Source organism: Lolium rigidum, chromosome 3 (genome assembly GCF_022539505.1).
Source record: "Lolium rigidum isolate FL_2022 chromosome 3, APGP_CSIRO_Lrig_0.1, whole genome shotgun sequence".
NCBI classification, from domain to species: Eukaryota; Viridiplantae; Streptophyta; class Magnoliopsida; order Poales; family Poaceae; genus Lolium; species Lolium rigidum.
In genome coordinates, this window is record NC_061510.1 from 57439843 (window position 1) to 57458045 (window position 18203).

The window sequence follows — 18203 nt, forward strand, 5'->3', positions numbered from 1 at the left end:
CTAGCACCGAGAGCCAAAATACCAGAACAGTTCCAGAGACGCCGCCGCCGTCAACCCTAACTCGGGGGTTCAGAAGATCTCCTGCGGCACCCTGCCGACGAGGGGAATTCATCACCGGAGGGCTCTACATCACCATGCCCGCCTCCGGACTGATGCGTGAGTAGTTCATCCTTGGACTATGGGTCCATAGCAGTAGCTAGATGGTTGTCTTCTCCTCTTGTGCCATCATGTTTAGATCTTGTGAGCTGCCTATCATGATCAAGATCATCTTATTGTAATGCTACATGTTGTGTTTGTTGGGATCCGATGAATATGGAATACTATGTCAAGTTGATTATTGATCTATCATATATGTGTTGTTTATGATCTTGCATGCTCTCCGTTGCTAGTAGAGGCTCTGGCCAAGTTGATACTTGTAACTCCAAGAGGGAGTATTTATGCTAGATAGTGGGTTCATGTCTCCATTGAATCTGGGGGAGTGACAGCAACCCCTAAAGTTGTGGATGTGCCGTTGCCACTAGGGATAAAACATCAATGCTTTGTCTAAGGATATTTGTATTGTTTACATTACGCACAGTACTTAATGCAATTGTATGTTGTTTGCAACTTAATATCGGAAGGGGTGCGGATGCTAACCTCGAAGGTGGACTTTTTAGGCATAAATGCATGTCTGGATGGCGGTCTATGTTATTTGTCGTAATGCCCTAAGTAAATCTCACAAGTAGTCATCATGATATGTATGTGCATTGTTATGCCCTCTCTATTTGTCAATTGCCCAACTGTAATTTGTTTACCCAACATGTTATTTATCTTATTGGAGAGACACCACTAGTGAACTGTGGACCCCGGTCCATTCTTTTACATCTGAAATACAACCTACTGCAATCATTGTTCTTTTTTGTTTTCTGCAAGCAAACATCATTTTCCACACCATACGTTTAATCCTTTGTTTACAGCAAACCGGTGAGATTGACAACCTCACTGTTAAGTTGGGGCAAAGTATTTTGATTGTGTTGTGCAGGTTCCACGTTGGCAGCGGAATCCCTGGTGTTGCGCCGCACTACACTCCTTCACCAACAACCTTCACGTGGTCTTCATCTCCTACTGATTCGATAACCTTGGTTTCTTACTGAGGGAAAAATCGCTGTTGTACTCATCATACCTTCCTCTTGGGGTTCCCAACGGACGTGTGCTTTACCGGCACAAGCAGCCGCGTAGGTCACGCCACGGTGCTTAAGCGCAACCTAGGCACTAGGAGAATGTCAACTGCCTCGCATGTGCCTAGTGGTTTTTTCAACATTGTACAATCTCACCACCACGGCGTACATCAATGGACATACAGACTTAGGGATCGATGTGAGGAATAGACCTCCGTCAATCAAGAAGTACCCTAGACCCTCACATGGGAGCCATTCATAGTACGTTGATTGCTATATTCTAGGATGATTATTTCATGCAACTGGTGAGATTTTAAGTACCTTATAGAATACCAGGGAATCAAACTGGGACTCCACGTTCCACCTCATATCCACGTTATCAAGAATTTGGACGCTACGTTCGGAACTGACAAATTTGCAACAAATTGCAGATAACCCACCAATTTCATTTACTGATCTCAAAGATGTTATAAAATCTTTTAACCTGGCTAAAAATGCACCCGAAAAAAGGAAATGTACCAATAAAAACCACCCAAGTCCCTGCTTTTGAAATGAGGCGGAGTAGTATGGCATCTCCCCAAGATTGAGCTTCCTGGAAACAACAAAGGGTGAGGAAAATTATTCCAAATCAGTAAATGAATGTCATCCTAGCTTTGATTAATACTTGATGGGTAGTATACACACAGTGAAAGGGCAACATGCAAAACCCAGCTTTAGCTTGTACACACTAGCTGGGACACGAAATCACCTAGATTCACACGTATTTGTAACTCACGAAGAGTCATTAAGGGTGTATGGAATTTCCTGCAACTATATTGATTCTGGAGGACTATATAACCAAAGCCTAAAACTGTCAATAAACATTTCTCTTGTATGATTTCAAACATCCTTCACAATGATTCAGCTCGAAAGCCACTAGCCATGTTAGAGTGTAAACCACTCGCTCCGACTGAAACAATCGAATTATGTAATCCAAGCAGAAAATAGGCACACTCTTCCAAATGAATTGTCTGCGGCATTCAATGATTTTCTTCCAGAAAGAGAATCGAGACAAAAGGTGGTGAGAAAGCAAGGCTTGCAGCATAAGATCGGTTTTCCGCGTAGATCCGAGACCTAATCTCCAAACACCAGTGTAATACTTTTTTCTGATATACATATCTTGGCAGTACAAAATAATTTATATATGCAGTTGATAGATGTAGTGACTACATATCCATGCGGATCAATATTCGTACTCCCAATGAAATTTCAATCTGGATCGAAATGCAAATGCAACATGTATTGTGTAAAGTTAATAAGTAACTCTATGAATTATTGTTGTCGGTACATTTTGGTACAACTAACATAGTGAGTTTCTTGTATACAAGGGTTAATCCTACAATGATGATCGCATATGTGTCTTTTCCATACACAAGGATTACTCCTACAATGACGAATCACATGATCATATAAAATACGAATTTGAGATGAAGGATATGAATAAAGCCAAATAGTGCTTAGGAATACAACTCGAGCTCCTTCACTCAATTATTATGGTACACCAAGCTACATATATCTAGAAAATATTGGAGAAACTTAATACATACAACTCATATCCGTCACCCAGGTTTATTCGATCTCTAGACGTAGAGAAATATTCACTCAAAGCATGGTAAAATGTAGAAGAGATGTTGGGACTGGAAGTTCCATATCCTAGTGCCTTTGGACGACCAACACAATTGATTTGAATCATCATTATCTACATAGATAATTTTACTTTTGTTGCACGGATGTAAACATAATACAAAAAGAGCAGTATCACCTAACATATTTCCCCTAACTTTCCCCCATGATCTCTTTAGGTGAGTCAGAAATATATCTTGCAAGTCAAATCCTGTGATAACCTTGATGGTTTGTTCATGAGGTCTCTACGAACTTCATCATTCCGGAACTTTGTTCATGGAATTCGTATGCAACGTTTTCTAAATTTGCATGAATGCGGGGGATACTTCGTGAGCCATTCATGTTCAACACATCATATTACTCTCTTTTCTCTTAATGATTTTATTTACCAGGTTCTCATTAAGTTTTTTAATGAGGTAATATCATCATACGATCATATGTCATACTATCTCATTTTCCCCACCGGGGTGTTTAACAAACACAACATATCTCGTATCCTCTAAATTCTATGGATCTACTCCATATTGAGTTAACCAAGGCAATAATAATTTTATGTTGTTCATTTTCTCCTTATTTTCCCACCGGGTTAGAAGTAGGTTTAGCTATCCTACATGGTTTTTGGAGGGAGACTTAATCAAGATGAAGGACATTAGGGGGAGTGTTAAGCATAACAACCTTGACGGTTTTTGAAGGAGGATTAATCAAGATGGCGGACTTTCGTACAATCAAGTGGTGATTAATCAAGATGGCAGACTTCCCCACACTTGACATATTAGCCTTGGAGGAGCCCTTCTCGGAAGAGGATGTTTAGATGTGAATATTCTTTAATAACCCTGACGGTTATTAAGGATAATCCCCGTCCATATCCCACGTGCGGTAACACATTTGTAGGAACCGTCACCACGGTTCTCTGGGAAGATACCTTGTTTTTTTACAGGACACTTTAAATATATGGACGCTCAGAAATACGTACATATAGTCACTCGTAAGAACGAACACACACACACACACACCCTATTGTTATGATCATCTCCGAGAGACTTATTTCAAAAAACTGATCCGGTGGATCTCAAGATTGAAGAATTCATCACATATACTTTGGTCGATGCTGCATATCATTATCGCCTGTGTTTTTTTTTTGCCAACATTGTCATCAATAGTCTCCACTGCAGCCACGACTACTTTATTTTCAAACGATGGGGCTACATGTGTTGTGATGTAATCTGCGGCTTAATCATGTTATGCAATTACATGATGTTCTTTTGTCATGTTGTTTGATCAATCTAATATGGTACGAATTACATGCTAGTACAATGACTTCAAAGTACTTGCACACGGCATGCTTTATATCCGGGATTTAATCATCAAATTGCCTAACATTTCAAGGCATGGATCCACGAACCATCGTAAATTTGCCATCGCCATGCATGATGCCAGGGAGCACCATCAGCATATATAGATAGGGATGGAAATGGAGCGGAAGCCGATGGAATTGCTATATTTGTTTCGTATTTTTTTTTATGGAAATGAAAGTAGATACAGAAATTCAGGAAACAAAACTGGAAGCAAATATCGCCAGGAAAGAGATACATACCAAAGCATGGAGCGATGCATATTTTCGATAAAGGGAATATATTAATATCAAAAAATATCAATTACACCCAACCTCTGCAACAACGCATCACTAGGGGTGAACTAACGAGCTGCTCGGATCGTTAAGGTTTGGCTCGTTAAGCTCGTTAAGAATAACGAGCTGAAATCATTGTTCGGCTCGACTCGTTATGTTCTTGCGAGCGCTCGCGAGCAGCTCGTTAAGGATCGTTAAGGAGGCAATGGAAAACAAACATGTGTGCATTACCTTGTGAGGAAGAGAAGAAACATAGTTTCCTAATGTAGGAGTTTCAAACATGGTTAAAGAACACTATTTTGCTTGGCCCCTTCCTGCCAAATATTTGAGATAACTAAAGTGACTCACAGTCAAAACTGGTGAAGCCTAGCTTGTTACCGATCTTAACGAGTAGCTCACGAACAGAGTCGGCTCGATTTTTTAGCTCGTTGACCTTAACGAGTAAAAACTCATGCTCAGCTCGGCTCGTTAACAAAACGAGCCGAGCTCAAACGAGTCGAGCAAACGAGCACTCATTTAACTCGCCGAGCTTCGAGCTTTTTGTCCAGCCCTACGCACCACCCTAATGGCACTACGAATGCACACAGCCAAAACAAGAAAAGAAAACTAAGAAACAAAAGTCCCGCTACAGTATCTCGAGCCTAACAACAACAATACATTCAGCACCAAGACAACATCTGAAATACAAACTCTCCAAAAACGACGCCTTCAAGAAGGGAACAATGCTCTAACACCGTCATCGACCGATCAAAGATCTTAGGTTTTCACCCTGAAGATAGTCCTCGCTCTCAAAACAATGCTTCCAACAAGGTCATTGCTAGGCACAACTAGTTAAGGCCAGACCTTGGGTTTTCACCTTGAAAGGTAGGACTCTGAACTTCACCTGTGTTGTCACCCCCACTTTCATATCGCTGCTGTGTGATACGTCCAATTTGCATCACTATTTTATATCATAATTTGCTGTTATTCATTGATATATTTCATATTGGGACACAATACTTATGTTATTTCATCTATTTTGCATGTTTCATCATTATTGGAGGATCAAGCACCGGAGCCGGGATTCTGCTTGGAAAAAGCACCGTCGAACGCAATATTTCGGAAGATCAACTGTGGAAGGAAATTATACCAAAAATCCTATTTTTCAAGATGACGAAGGAAGCCGGAAGGAGGGGCCAGGAGGACCCGGGGTGGGCCCACACCCTAGGGCGGCGCGGCCCATGCCCCGGCCGCGCCGCCATGTGGTTTGGGGGGCCCACGACCCCTTTCGCCTCCTTTTCTTCGCGAAATCCTTCGTCCCGAAAACCTAAGCCACGAAGGTACCTCGCGAAGAGTTACAGCCGCCTCTGCGGGGCGGAGAACACCAGAGAGAAAAGAGCTCTCCGGCGGGCAGGAATCCGCCGGGGAAATTCCCTCCGGGAGGGGGATATCGACGCCATCGTCACCGTCATCGAGCTGGACATCATCGCCACCACCATCATCATCATCTCCACCATCATCACCGCCGTCATCACCGCTGGACACCGTCACCGCCGTAGCAATTTGGGTTTGATCTTGATTGTTTGATAGGGGAAACTCTCCCGGTATCGATCTCTGCTTGTTGTTGATGCTATTGAGTGAAACCATTGAACCAAGTTTATGTTCAGATTGTTATTCATCATCATATCACCTCTGATCATGTTCCATATGATGTCTCGTGAGTAGTTCGTTTAGTTCTTGAGGACATGGGTGAAGTCTAAATGTTAGTAGTGAACTATGGTTGAGTAATATTCAATGGTATGATATTTAAGTTGTGGTGTTATTCTTCTAGTGGTGTCATGTGAACGTCGACTACATGACACTTCACCATTTATGGGCCTAGGGGAATGCATCTTGTATTCGTTTGCTAATTGCGGGGTTGCCGGAGTGACGTAAACCTAAACCCCCGTTGGTATATCGATGCGAGAGGGATCGCAGGATCTCAGAGTTTAAGGCTGTGGTTAGATTTATTCTTAATTACTTTCTTGTAGTTGCGGATGCTTGCAAGGGGTATAATCACAAGTATGTATTAGTCCTAGGAAGGGCGGTACATTAGCGTAGGTTCACCCACACAACACTTATCATAACAATGAAGATTATTTAGCCGTATGTAGCGAAAGCACTAGACTAAAATCCCGTGTGTCCTCGAGAACGTTTGGTCATTATGAGTAAACAAACCGGCTTGTCCTTTGTGCTAAAAAGGATTGGGCCACTCGCTGCAATTGTTACTCTCGCACTTTACATACTCGTACTTTATTCAACCGTTACATCAAAACCCCCTGAATACTTGTCTGTGAGCATTTACAGTGAATCCTTCATCGAAACTGCTTGTCAACACCTTCTGCTCCTCGTTGGGATCGACATTCTTACTTATCGAAGATACTATGATACACCCCCTATACTTGTGGGTCATCACTGTGAAGCCCTGAACACCAAGCAAGTCCCTCAACAATGCGTAGACTTGAACCTCCATTAGCTAGTCCTCCCATCCGGCCTTCATGAAATTATCTTCTTCCGACTTTCATCATGGATCCATAGTCACTTGATGTCAACACAGAGAAAGAGCTTTGCGCCGCTCCCTCCAGAACCAAACGGTCGGAATAAAAGCATGGGTGCACGCGGCCGAATACCACCCGATCCAGCGAACTCCAGACATAAGATGCACTGTTCCATTCGCCGGCGGAGCCTTCCGGAACTCATCACTCCGGCTCGATGAAGAAGATCAACATCCAGAAGGTCTTCGTCTTGGCGCGTGAGGAACCCTAGGACCACCACCTTTACACAGGCCAAGCCCCCACGCAAACGGCCATCCTCGCCGCCTGTCAGGCCGAAGATCCGGCAAGACGAACGACCCTGGGGTGCGGGAACCAGCAGGCTACATAGCCGCGATCAGGCCCTGGTCGCGCTGCCACCGGCTGCACTGAGGCCGCCGCCGGCAGCAACCACCGAGGACCGCCGCTGCCGTATCGCCTTCTCCGCAACCCTCCACCGACCGATCCACCGCCCTACGCCCGCTCGCGCCGCCGGGAAGACGACCGGTTTAGGCTGGCAGCCTAGACCTACGGCAGACCTCCTACACTTGCAGCCACGAAGGCCCGGTGAAGAGCGCCGCCGCCTGGCCGGGGAACGCCGCCACGACCACCGCCCGCGTCCGTCTCCGACGACCCAGCCCCAGCCGCATCGAGGAGATGGCCGCCACGTCCACCTCCCCTAGAACCGTTCGGTACCAGGGGCCGCCGCCACCGCGGCCGGCGCCGGCGGCAGCGGCGGAGAGGAGGGGATCAGGGGGAGGTGGTGTTTGGGCGACGGGATCTGATCCCCCGACGACGCCCTGGGGGTGAGGCGCGGGAGGAGAGAGGAGGGTGGAAGAGGAGAACCGCCCGTTAGCCACCAGACTCACCGTAACCATGAGAACCCTTAAATCATGTAAGAAAAAAAGGTTACAAGCATTCAAATCTCGTGTTTCCTAGTTCTAGCGTGGTTCTCTATATAATAGGGAATAGAGGAATGGCCGAATCGTTGAAGTGCATCGAATGCATTAAGGTGTTACATGATCATCATACTTTTAAGGATGAGCCGTTTTGGAAGTTCGGCTTGACAAGATTATGTAATGGGATTGTTGGATTGAGCCATCGTCTCTTTCGTCGAAGAACATTGTTCTGTTTTCATTTCCGTTCCGTTTCATTTTCGTTTTGCATTCTATGCTTCGGCTTTTTATCCCGGTCGAAATTTAATATGGTACGGATTAGACAGCCCGCAACCTGCACTATGTATGCACGTGAGACAATCTACGAATAAAGAGCGTGACTGGTTGTTCACGGAGTGATTTCTCGCATGGGAGTAACGAAAACATGCCGTTTAGTTGCCCATGGAGCTAAAGATTCCTAGCATCGCATGAATTTTAAAGCATGCAAAAAAGTTGGCTCAAGAGGAATGCTCTATTTGGACATTTTTTCGGGCCAGGCTCGAGCGAGCGCAAAGTTGGGCCCTTCATGGTGGGTCACTAATCTGCATTATTTTAATCGCTCCCGATCTACAAAACGGTGGGTCAGTTTGAAATATGCTGAACACGAAAAAGATGCTTGCTGATGTTATGAATCAATTCCCATCAACATGTTTCGTTCAGTATTTGAATGGCAATTTCGTGTCTCGTTTGAATTTTTTGCCGAATTTAGTCGAATTCGTCACAACCGTTCGCGCGTTCCAAAATTCTTTCGACAAGTAGCTTCATCTAATTGTCGCGTACGACTTTCGTATTCAAAGTTTTCAGTTTCGACATTCGCATACGAGTAGATCTACGTCTTTCAAGTATATTGTATGTTGTTGTAGATTTACTCGTTTACAAATATCGAAACCGAAAACTTTGAACATGAAAGTACTGTGAAATGGTGAGGTGAAGCTACTCCCCAAAGAAATTTTGAAATTGTCGACCGTGTGCGAAAAATTAACTAAGATCGTCCACAAATGGCTCAAAATAAAACATGAAACCGATTTTGAAACACTCGACGAACCGATGAAACGTTGAACCGACGACATGAATGAAATCGCAACGTCGAGGTGCATCTTTTTAATGTAGACCTTGTCACGAATCAATAAATGGTTAGGCAAATTGGAGGTGAGTACAATTGAATTTGTTTAGTTAACCACAATCCTCCTCAACCTATGGGCAATCAAATGAAGTGCTTCTGATTTATCCACTTGAGCCCAAGTGTTGGCATCCAAACAAAATACCAAAATTTGCACAAGGCTTGTTCCCACTTATACGGTAGCAGTTAGACTTTTGCATGCGATGGACTGAAACGAAGTTTTCATGCGATGGACTGAAACGAAGTTTTCATGCGAGCAATCAATCTTGGACTGTGCTAGCCGGCGGCGCCGCATATATTTGCTTCCGTGCGGCGCCAGCCTGACACCCTTTTCACCCTCCCATGCAGCCGTGCGCGCTCGCGTAGCATATTTTTTTATTCCAATTCATGTCTGAGCAATGGTCCACCTCAAATGTGGTCCTACACAAAAGGTAAAGAATCATTTGATCCACATGAATTAATTAATAAAAAGCAACCTGCTGCACCATCACGTAGCTGCAGTATTTTGCCACAACATACAAGGTAGTACTTCTCTAGTATAATTTATACTATACTAGTAGTTGTAAGTTGAATGGTGCCTATGTGCCAAATTAGCCATGAGTGCTCGCCGGGTTCATCGGCCTAGCTATCGAAATCCTAGCGCTTAGCTGCAAAATCCTTTGTGGTTAGCTGCCAAATTCTTTGCCCTTAGCTGCACAATTTCAAGCACCTAGCTGCCCCATTCATAGCACTTAGCTGCACAATTTGTGGTGTCTAGCTTCCAAATTTCTACCACCTGGCTGCCAAATTCCCTGGCCTAGCTGCCAAATTCGTTGAACTTAGCTGCACAATTTCAAGCACTTAGCGACCACATTTCTAGCACTTAGCTGCACAATTTCAAGCACTTAGCTCCCAAATTCATGGTGCCTAGCTGCCCAATTTCTACCGGCTGGCTGCCAAATTCACAGGCCTAGTAGTGGCCTACCTATCAAATTCCCTAAACATTAGAAAATTGGAGACATATGCAACTGGGGAATGGCTCATGCGACAGTTCATATGCAAAAAACACCATGAGTACCTCCATCAGTAATACTGAGATCAATAAATCGAGTTGTATAAGGAGAAGAAAAACTCAGGCAAACATCACCCCGACGGACTCGTGATATCGAGCGGCCGCTGCCTCCACGAGCTTGCCGGCGGCGAGCTCCTCCTCGCACTTGCCTGCGGCGACTTAACTTCGTGCTCGGCAGCGAGCTGCCTCCCTAGCCGACGAGCGCCTCCTCCTCACGCGCATGCCTCCACGCGCCCGACTGCGGCGGCCTGCCTACCGCGCGCTCGGCGTTGGCCACTACTGCTGGGCGTGCTCGCACGGAGACGGGGGCCAACCTTGCCGCGCGCGAGCTCATCGCTGGCGGCCACTCTGCCGCGCGCTCGTCGTCAGCTGCCACCCCTGATGCGCGTGCTCGCCCGGTGGCCAACCTTGCCGCGCTCGTCGGCCGCGGCCGCCCCTGCCGCGTGCTCGCCGGCGGCTGCTGTCCCTACTGGGCGTGCTCGCGCGGCGGCAGCCTCCCGCGGCGAGCTCGCTCGGCGGCTCTGTGCGGCGCTGGCCACTGAATTCCGTGGTGGTCTCAGGAAGGAATAATTTTCTTGTGGTCCAAAACAATGCACGAGGGGATAAGTCACATCAGTCATTAAGGGGCGCGTGCGATTTTTTTTTTCCGCCGCACGAGATATCACGCAGTGCGGCGCTTCTTAGCTTTTCCCATCAATCTTACCTAAAATGTCGAGAGAAATCAATCCATTGTGAATATGAGCGCCAAACGTCTACGTACACACAGGTTTTGCCACAGGCAGCAGCAGATGAATCTAATTATCATACACACGCGCAACTCAACAGCAAAGCTCTTGAGCTTTTCAGTCCGTCTGTGGCGCGGAGGACGGCAGCTCGTGTCCTTTGATGAAGGACATGAAGAGCGCGCGCCCTCGCTCCGGCTGGTCGATCGGGACCGTGTGCCCCGATCCGCGCACCGTCGCGAACACCAGCCCCTTGTACTCGATCACGTACCCGGCCACGTCCTTGCCCGACGCCGTCGACCACGGCCGCCAGTCCTTCGCCACCCCCAACTTGAGCTTCTCCACCGAGCGCTTCGACGCCGTCACGGGAACCATGGCGTCGAGGTCCCCGCTGTATAGCCAGATGCGGGTGCCGGTGCTGATCAGGGCCTTGATGTGTGGCAGCATCGACGGCGGTGAGTCCCCAAAGCGTCGAAGGTTGTAGGTCGTGGTTCTGAAAATCAAGACACACCATTTCAAGTCCGTCAGTACTAACTAATCATCCGTCCTGTCCTGTCCGCCACTGCCACACATGTATGCAGCTAGTAGATGATACCTGCATCCGACCCACGGATACTTGAGCGCTGTGTTAGCATGAAGCGCCTTCTGCACCATGGGATTGTTGAAGTATGCCTCCGAAAAGTATTCCGCGCACGGATTAGCTAGATCCTGTTTCACATCACAGCAATAATGGCCGTTAATTAACCTGTATCAAGAAAGATCACACTCGGCAGCGCCAGCGGCAGTAGCAAATCTCAGTAGCGTACCGTGCACCTGGAACCTGTAGCACTGACTTTCTTGTCGTGGCAAGTCGCCGCGTATATGTTGTAGGCGCTGATGTCGCCGGTGTTGAGCCAGGCCGTGTCCCTGGCGGCTTGGCACACCGCCGACGCGTCGTCGGCGCTCTTGCAGTGCTGGCGGATGGTCTCGTGCGCCGAGTCGGATATCAAGGTGCGCTGCCACAGGTACTCGTACAGCTCCGCCTGCTCCTCCAAGTACTCCAGGATGGCGTTCCCGATCTGCCCGATCAAGACGTAGGTTAGTACGTGTCAGCTGTCTACAATCATCTGTCCGACTCCGACTGCAAGCTCAAGGAAGCTCTATGATCGATCGATCGGTACTCACGGCGATTCCTTTGAGATTGATGATTTTGGCATTGGGGTTCTTGTTGTTGATCTGGATGACGACGGCGAGCTCGGGGATGTAGTGGCCAGCGTAGCTTTCGCCGACGATGAAGAACTCGCGGCCCTTGTACTCCGGGAAGCGGTCGAACCACCTGAGCAGGAAGGCGTACGAGTCGGTGGCCGTCATGTTGTCCCCCATCGTCTTGTACACCTCCTCGTTCACGGCGTAGGAGAACCCCACGCCCACGGGGCTGTCCAGGAACAGCATGTTGGCCACTGCACCACACCACACGCCGTCGTTACCAAAATTCATCATCCATTCCATGCAATGTCGCAAGTTCTAGCTAGCGTGTGGACGACTCACCGGTGCTCCAGGCGTGTCTGTTCCGGCAGAGGGTCTTGCCGTCCGTGTCGATGAGGAAGGGGCCAATCTCCCTGAACGCTCCAATCCCGAAGGAAGAGCAGCCAGGACCTGCCATGTTAACCCATCCTTCAGCATAACTCTTAAAGATTTACATTGTTTTGCAAGCTACTCCTAGATTCTTCTCTCGACATGTCACAGATATACTGTATTTCGGTAGATTCTTCTCACGACGTACCTCCATTGAGCCACAGAACAAGTGGTTTCCGAGCAGGATCAGCGGAAGCCTCGACGAAGTAGTAGAAGAGCGACTTCCCCGTAACCTGATCGACGTTTATGTACCCGGAGTACTGATGCAATAGAGTGTTCGGTGGCTGTCCCGGCAACGCGATGATCCTGTCCGCCTCCCTGGACCCGTCGAGGCCGGCGGCGGCGGCGACAGGCCTCCGCGAGACCGCCGAGAAGACGGCGACAGCGACGGACAGGCACAGCGCTGCTCTCAAGGCCATTTTCCCGGCCGGCGCAAGGAGAAATGGCGAATGCTCTGTCGGAGATGGCCGCGCGTTTATAGGCAAGGATCGGCCTATTTTTCGGCTGATTGATTTTCTGGTTCGTCGGTTGGGTGCCCGCGTTCTTGAGTTGTCGCTCTCCATCACGGGGGCTGCTCGGCTGCCTGCCGCCTGTTGATCTGCCCATTTTTGGGATGTGCTCTGCGCCTATAATTAGATGTTTCCTTTTCTTTTCCATTCATTGGATGCTTTCCTTTATCAGCAGTGGACTGCTTGCACCACTCGTCCAGGCTATTTCTTTAAATAATACATTTTTTTTTAGTTCTAGGAATAATACGTATTTTTTATAAATTGCAAAAATAATACGGCCTCGGTCTCGTCAAAGCTTGCTGACAGGCCAAAACGGATCAGTTGGTTGACCACCAGCTTATTCATGTCACCGGAGGATCATCAAAGTAAACAGTTCTAAGGATAATTTGAAGTCATCAAGGCATGTGAAGAGGAGACTGAAAACTGTCAGAAAAATGAGAAACTCCGGAGTTATAGCATTGGATTATATCCATACGTCTAGAAACCTGGCAGACCCCTTCACAAAGGGACTATCACGAAATGTGATAGAAAATGCATCGAGGGAGATGGGTATGAGACCCACATTATGAGCTGCCCACGGTGGTAACCCATTCTATGTGATCGGAGATCCCGTGAATTAGAGCTGGGAGACAAGCTGTTGGTCAGCTGAGAGGAGAGTATATATCCCTATAGCAATTTTACCACTCCGTAAGATGCAATACTCTCCTAATCTGCATGGCAGGTTGATAATTATCTTAATGTGTTCTAAGTGGCTTATTTTAGCAAAGATGTTGTCCTGCAGAACATCTTTTGAAGAACACACCTATATAAGTCTGATTGTTAAACGTCGCAATCTATGAGAGTTGGGTGCTCTCTAGTAAACTCATGAAAGGCCCTGGAGTATGACGTATAAGCTCCAAACCGCGAGGAAGCCTCGCGGAAGCCTAGTATCGGTCTAGGCTTTGTATGAAGCTAGTGCGCAAAAAACTTGTAGTTCAAGGCATAGTCCACTATCCAAGTTGCAATCTAGTGTAATATGAAGCTTTAAGTGGAAGTTCAACTTAACAGTCTCCACGACATACCGGTATATAAAATAATGTTCTGGAAACTTATTGATGAGATATGCCAATAAGAGTTTGTGGGGGATTGCTGGAATTTGGTGGCCTTTGGCCCATGGCCCATTATCAAATTCTGAAACTCACATGGCCCATTCCAATAATCAGTGGCAGCACTAGTGGGAGCTAAAGTTTAGTCCCACATTGCTAGTTGGGAGAGAGTTGGAGTGGTATATAAGGTGGGCTGTTCTAGTCCTAGTAAGTGAGTGAGAAGAGAGAGAGCCCTCGCGCACTCCTCCTCCTCCGCCGCCCGCCTCGCCTCGCCTCGCCTCGCCTCGTCACGACACGTCACGTAACCCTAGTCTGGAACAGACGCATACGGTACTACCTGTTTCCAGTTCATTGCGCCACCGCCTTCGTCTTCCTCATCCCGTCCGTCGGCGTGCACCGACTGCCGGGACAGTAGGCCTCCGGAACCCTACCTCTCGTGAACCTGTACGGGTGAGGGGCAATCAGGTTTTTGGGGAGCGCTCCGGCGCGACTACTGGCATCACGACGTCGTCATCGGACGACGAGTTCCTCCACACCGACAACTTCTTCCCGGACCTCAGCGACTTCTTCGGCAACCTCAACATGGGCGACAACGACGCTGCTGCAAAGTATGTGATCTTGTCGTCTCTCTTTCAGTCTGTGTTAGAGTTTCTTCTTCTAGTTTCTATGGTAGATGCGATCGATTTGTTTTGTCTAGATGTGATCTGTTCATCTACCTTACTAGTCTACATGATTAGTTTATTTGTTATGTTTGTATTCATGATTTATCAATTACTCGTACGGATTATTTCATATGGATATTTGCTTATATTTCCAACAATCCAAAAACCTGATTATAGGCAAATCAATTCAAGCAGCGTTGCTGCCGCTACTCGACCTCCCATCTTTGATGGTATGCATTACAAGAGGTGGCGCACAAAGGCAGTTCTATGGTTTATAAACCTAGGCTGTTTTAGCGCCACAGATGCTAGACCTGAGGGGCCTCTCTCTGCAGAGGAGCTGGAAAAGTTTGAGAAGGTCGACGCCATGTTTAAGACGGCCTTGTTCAGCATTCTTGGGGACAACATTGTTGACCCGTACATGGCTTTCGACCATGGTAAAGATGCGTGGGATGCGCTCGAGGCCAAATTTGGGGTCTCGGACGCCGGCACCGAACCGTATGTCATGGAGCAATTCTATGACTACAGGATGACTGATGAGCGCTCCGTGGTTGAGCAGGCTCATAAGATTCAGTCCCTTGCCAAAGAACTCGAGCAGTTTAAGTGTACCTTACCGGACAAATTTGTGGCCGGCGGCATTATTGCAAAGCTTCCTCCCTCGTGGAGGAACTTTGCTACTTCTCTGAAACATAAGAGACAAGAGTTTTCTCGTTTCGGATCTCATTGGCTCGCTTCATGTGGAAGAGAAGGCGAGAGCAAAGGACACACGCGCTCGTAGTTTTGAGGGAGGTTCTAGTGCCAATATGGTACAGAAGAAGAACTTCCAATCTCACAAGTCTAAGAATAAGAACAATGGAAAAGGCAAGTTTGACGTGAAGAACAAAGCCTCCAACTCAACCAACTTCAAGAGGAAGACTCCTTATAAGAAGAAAGGGAACTGTCATGTTTGTGGCGCTCCTGGACATTGGGCTCCTGATTGCCCAGAACGCCATGATCGGCGTGAGAACAGCGGCAAGTCCGCAAATGTTGTTATTGGTGTTGATACTGAGATGAAGGACGTTGGGTATGGTACTTCTCCTACTCGTCCTTTCGCATGTAATTCTCCCGATTGGTGGATAGACACCGGAGCCAATACACATGTATGTTCCGATGTCTCTATGTTTTCTTCTTATCGAGTCGCAAGGACTTCTGCCGTGTTGATGGGAAACGGCTCACGTGCTTCGTTCGTGGTGTTGGTACTCGTGGATCCGAAGTTTACTTCGGGAAAGACCATCCAGCTGAAGAATGTGCAGCACGTTCCTTCCATTAATAAGAATCTCGTTAGCGGATCGCTTTTATGTCGAGATGGTTTTAAGTTGGTTTTTGAGTCCAATAAAGTTGTAATTTCCAAGTGTGGACAATTTGTTGGAAAGGGTTATGTGTGCGGAGGCTTGTTCCGCTTATCTTTGTCAGACTTATGTACTCAAATTATTAATCATATTTGCAATGATAATGAGTCTGATATTTGGCATTCACGACTTTGTCACATTAATTTTGGGTGCATGACGCGGCTAGCGAATATGAATATAATTCCGAAATTTGCTATTGTCAAGAAATCCAAGTGCCAAGTATGTGTGCAAGCTAAGCAACCACGTAAGTCTCACAAGACTGCGCGAGCAAGAGACTTGGCACCCGCTGGAGCTTATACATTCAGATCTTTGTGAAATGAATGGTGAATTGACAAAAGGAGGAAAAAGATACTTCATGACTTTAATTGATGACTCTACTCGATATTGTTATGTGTACCTCCCGAAATCTAAAGATGAAGCTCTTAATCACTTCAAAATCTTTAAAGCTGAAGCAGAAAACCAACTTGATTGAAAGATCAAGTGGCTAAGGTTTGATCGTGGTGGAGAGTATTTTTCCAACGAGTTTGATTCTTTTTGTGCGGAGCATGGTATTATCCATGAGAGGACGCCTCCCTACTCACCTCAGTCAAATGGGGTGGCCGAAAGAAAGAACCGTACTCTAACTGATTTGGTTAACGCCATGTTAGATACATCGGGTCTCTCCAAGGCATGGCGGGGGGAGGCGATATTGACTGCATGTCATGTCCTAAACCGTGTCCCCACAAAGAATAAAACCATTACCCCGTTTGAGGAATGGGAAAGGAAAAGGCTGAAACTCTCTTACCTACGAACTTGGGGCTGTATGGCGAAAGTTAATGTGCCGATACCCAAGAAGCGCAAGCTTGGACCAAAAACTCGTGGATTGTGTTCTTCTAGGATATGCATTTCATAGCATTGGCTACAGATTTTTGATAGTAAAATCTGAGGTATCCGACATGCATGTTGGTACAATTATGGAGTCGAATGATGCGACTTTCTTTGAGGACATCTTTCCTATAAAAGAAACGTCTAGCTCATCAATTCAGGAGATGCCTAGTTCATCTACTCAGGAATTATGTCCTAAACCTACCATCTCTATACAACACTTTGATAATTCTGCGGAGGATGACAATGAAGCTCCCAAAAGGAGCAAGAGACAGAGGACTGCAAAGTCCTTTGGCCATGATTTCATTGTGTACCTCGTGGATGATACTCCCACTTCTATTTCAGAAGCCTATGCATCTCAGGATGCTGACTACTGGAAGGAAGCTGTCCGTAGCGAGATGAATTCCATCTTAGCTAATGGAACTTGGGAGGTTACTCGATCGTCCTTATGGGTGTAAACCTAGGATGTAAGTGGGTGTTCAAGAAAAAGCTTAGGCCCGATGGTACTATTGAATAGTACAAGTCACGTCTTGTGGCCAAGGGTTATACTCGAAAGAAGGCGAAGACTTCTTTGATACATACTCACCTGTAGCTCGACTGACCACTATTCGAGTACTACTTTCCTTGGCTGCCTCACATGGTCTTCTCGTTCATCAAATGGATGTTAAGACTGCTTTCCTAAATGGAGAGCCCGAAGAGGAAATTTATATGGAGCAGCCTGATGGATTTGTAGTAGATGGTCAAGAAGGAAAGGTGTGTAAATTACTGAAGTCTTTGTATGGGCTTAAGCAAGCGCCTAAGCAGTGGCATGAGAAGTTTGAAAGAACTTTAACCGCTGAAGGCTTTGTTGTAAACGAAGCTGACAAGTGTGTATACTATCGCCATGGTGGGGGCGAGGGAGTTATTCTTTGTCTCTATGTCGATGACATATTGATATTTGGGACCAACCTTACTGTGATTAAGGAGGTCAAGAAGTTCCTATCTCATTGTTTTGAGATGAAGGACTTGGGAGTAGCTGATGTGATCTTAAATATCAAGCTGCTGAAGGATGACGATGGTGGGATTACATTGCTTCAGTCCCACTATGTGGAAAAGATCCGAAGTCGCTTTGGGTATAGCGACTGCAAATCTTCTCCAACGCCTTATGATCCTAGCGTTATAATTCGTAAGAATAAAAGAATTGCTAGAGATCAATTGCGATATTCGCAGATCATTGGCTCGCTTATGTATTTAGCCAGCGCCACGAGGCCTGACATCTCCT

The 18203-nt window shown here is 46.6% G+C and overlaps 1 protein-coding gene across 1 annotated transcript; it reads right to left on the reverse strand.

The window, feature by feature from the left end:
- Nucleotides 1-10943: 10943 nt before the first annotated feature.
- Nucleotides 10944-12856, reverse strand: LOC124698596 (serine carboxypeptidase 1-like). Its single transcript, XM_047231079.1, has 6 exons — nt 12586-12856; nt 12351-12458; nt 11988-12262; nt 11630-11881; nt 11419-11531; nt 10944-11316 (listed from the first exon to the last, which is right to left on the reverse strand). The coding sequence occupies exons 1-6, from the start codon at nt 12854-12856 to the stop codon at nt 10944-10946; spliced, it is 1392 nt and encodes a 463-aa protein (XP_047087035.1).
- Between the last annotated feature and the right edge of the window lie 5347 nt (nt 12857-18203).

Excerpts from the sequence above, each read along its gene's own strand:
- LOC124698596 (XM_047231079.1), bottom strand. The coding sequence starts at position 12,856 with ATGGCCTTGAGAGCAGCGCTGTGCCTGTCCGTCGCTGTCGCCGTCTTC. Across the intron at positions 12,459-12,585 it reads TGTTCTGTGGCTCAATGGAG|GTCCTGGCTGCTCTTCCTTC; the intron begins GTACGTCGTGAG and ends TTAACATGGCAG. Across the intron at positions 11,532-11,629 it reads CTACAGGTTCCAGGTGCACG|GATCTAGCTAATCCGTGCGC; the intron begins GTACGCTACTGA and ends GATGTGAAACAG.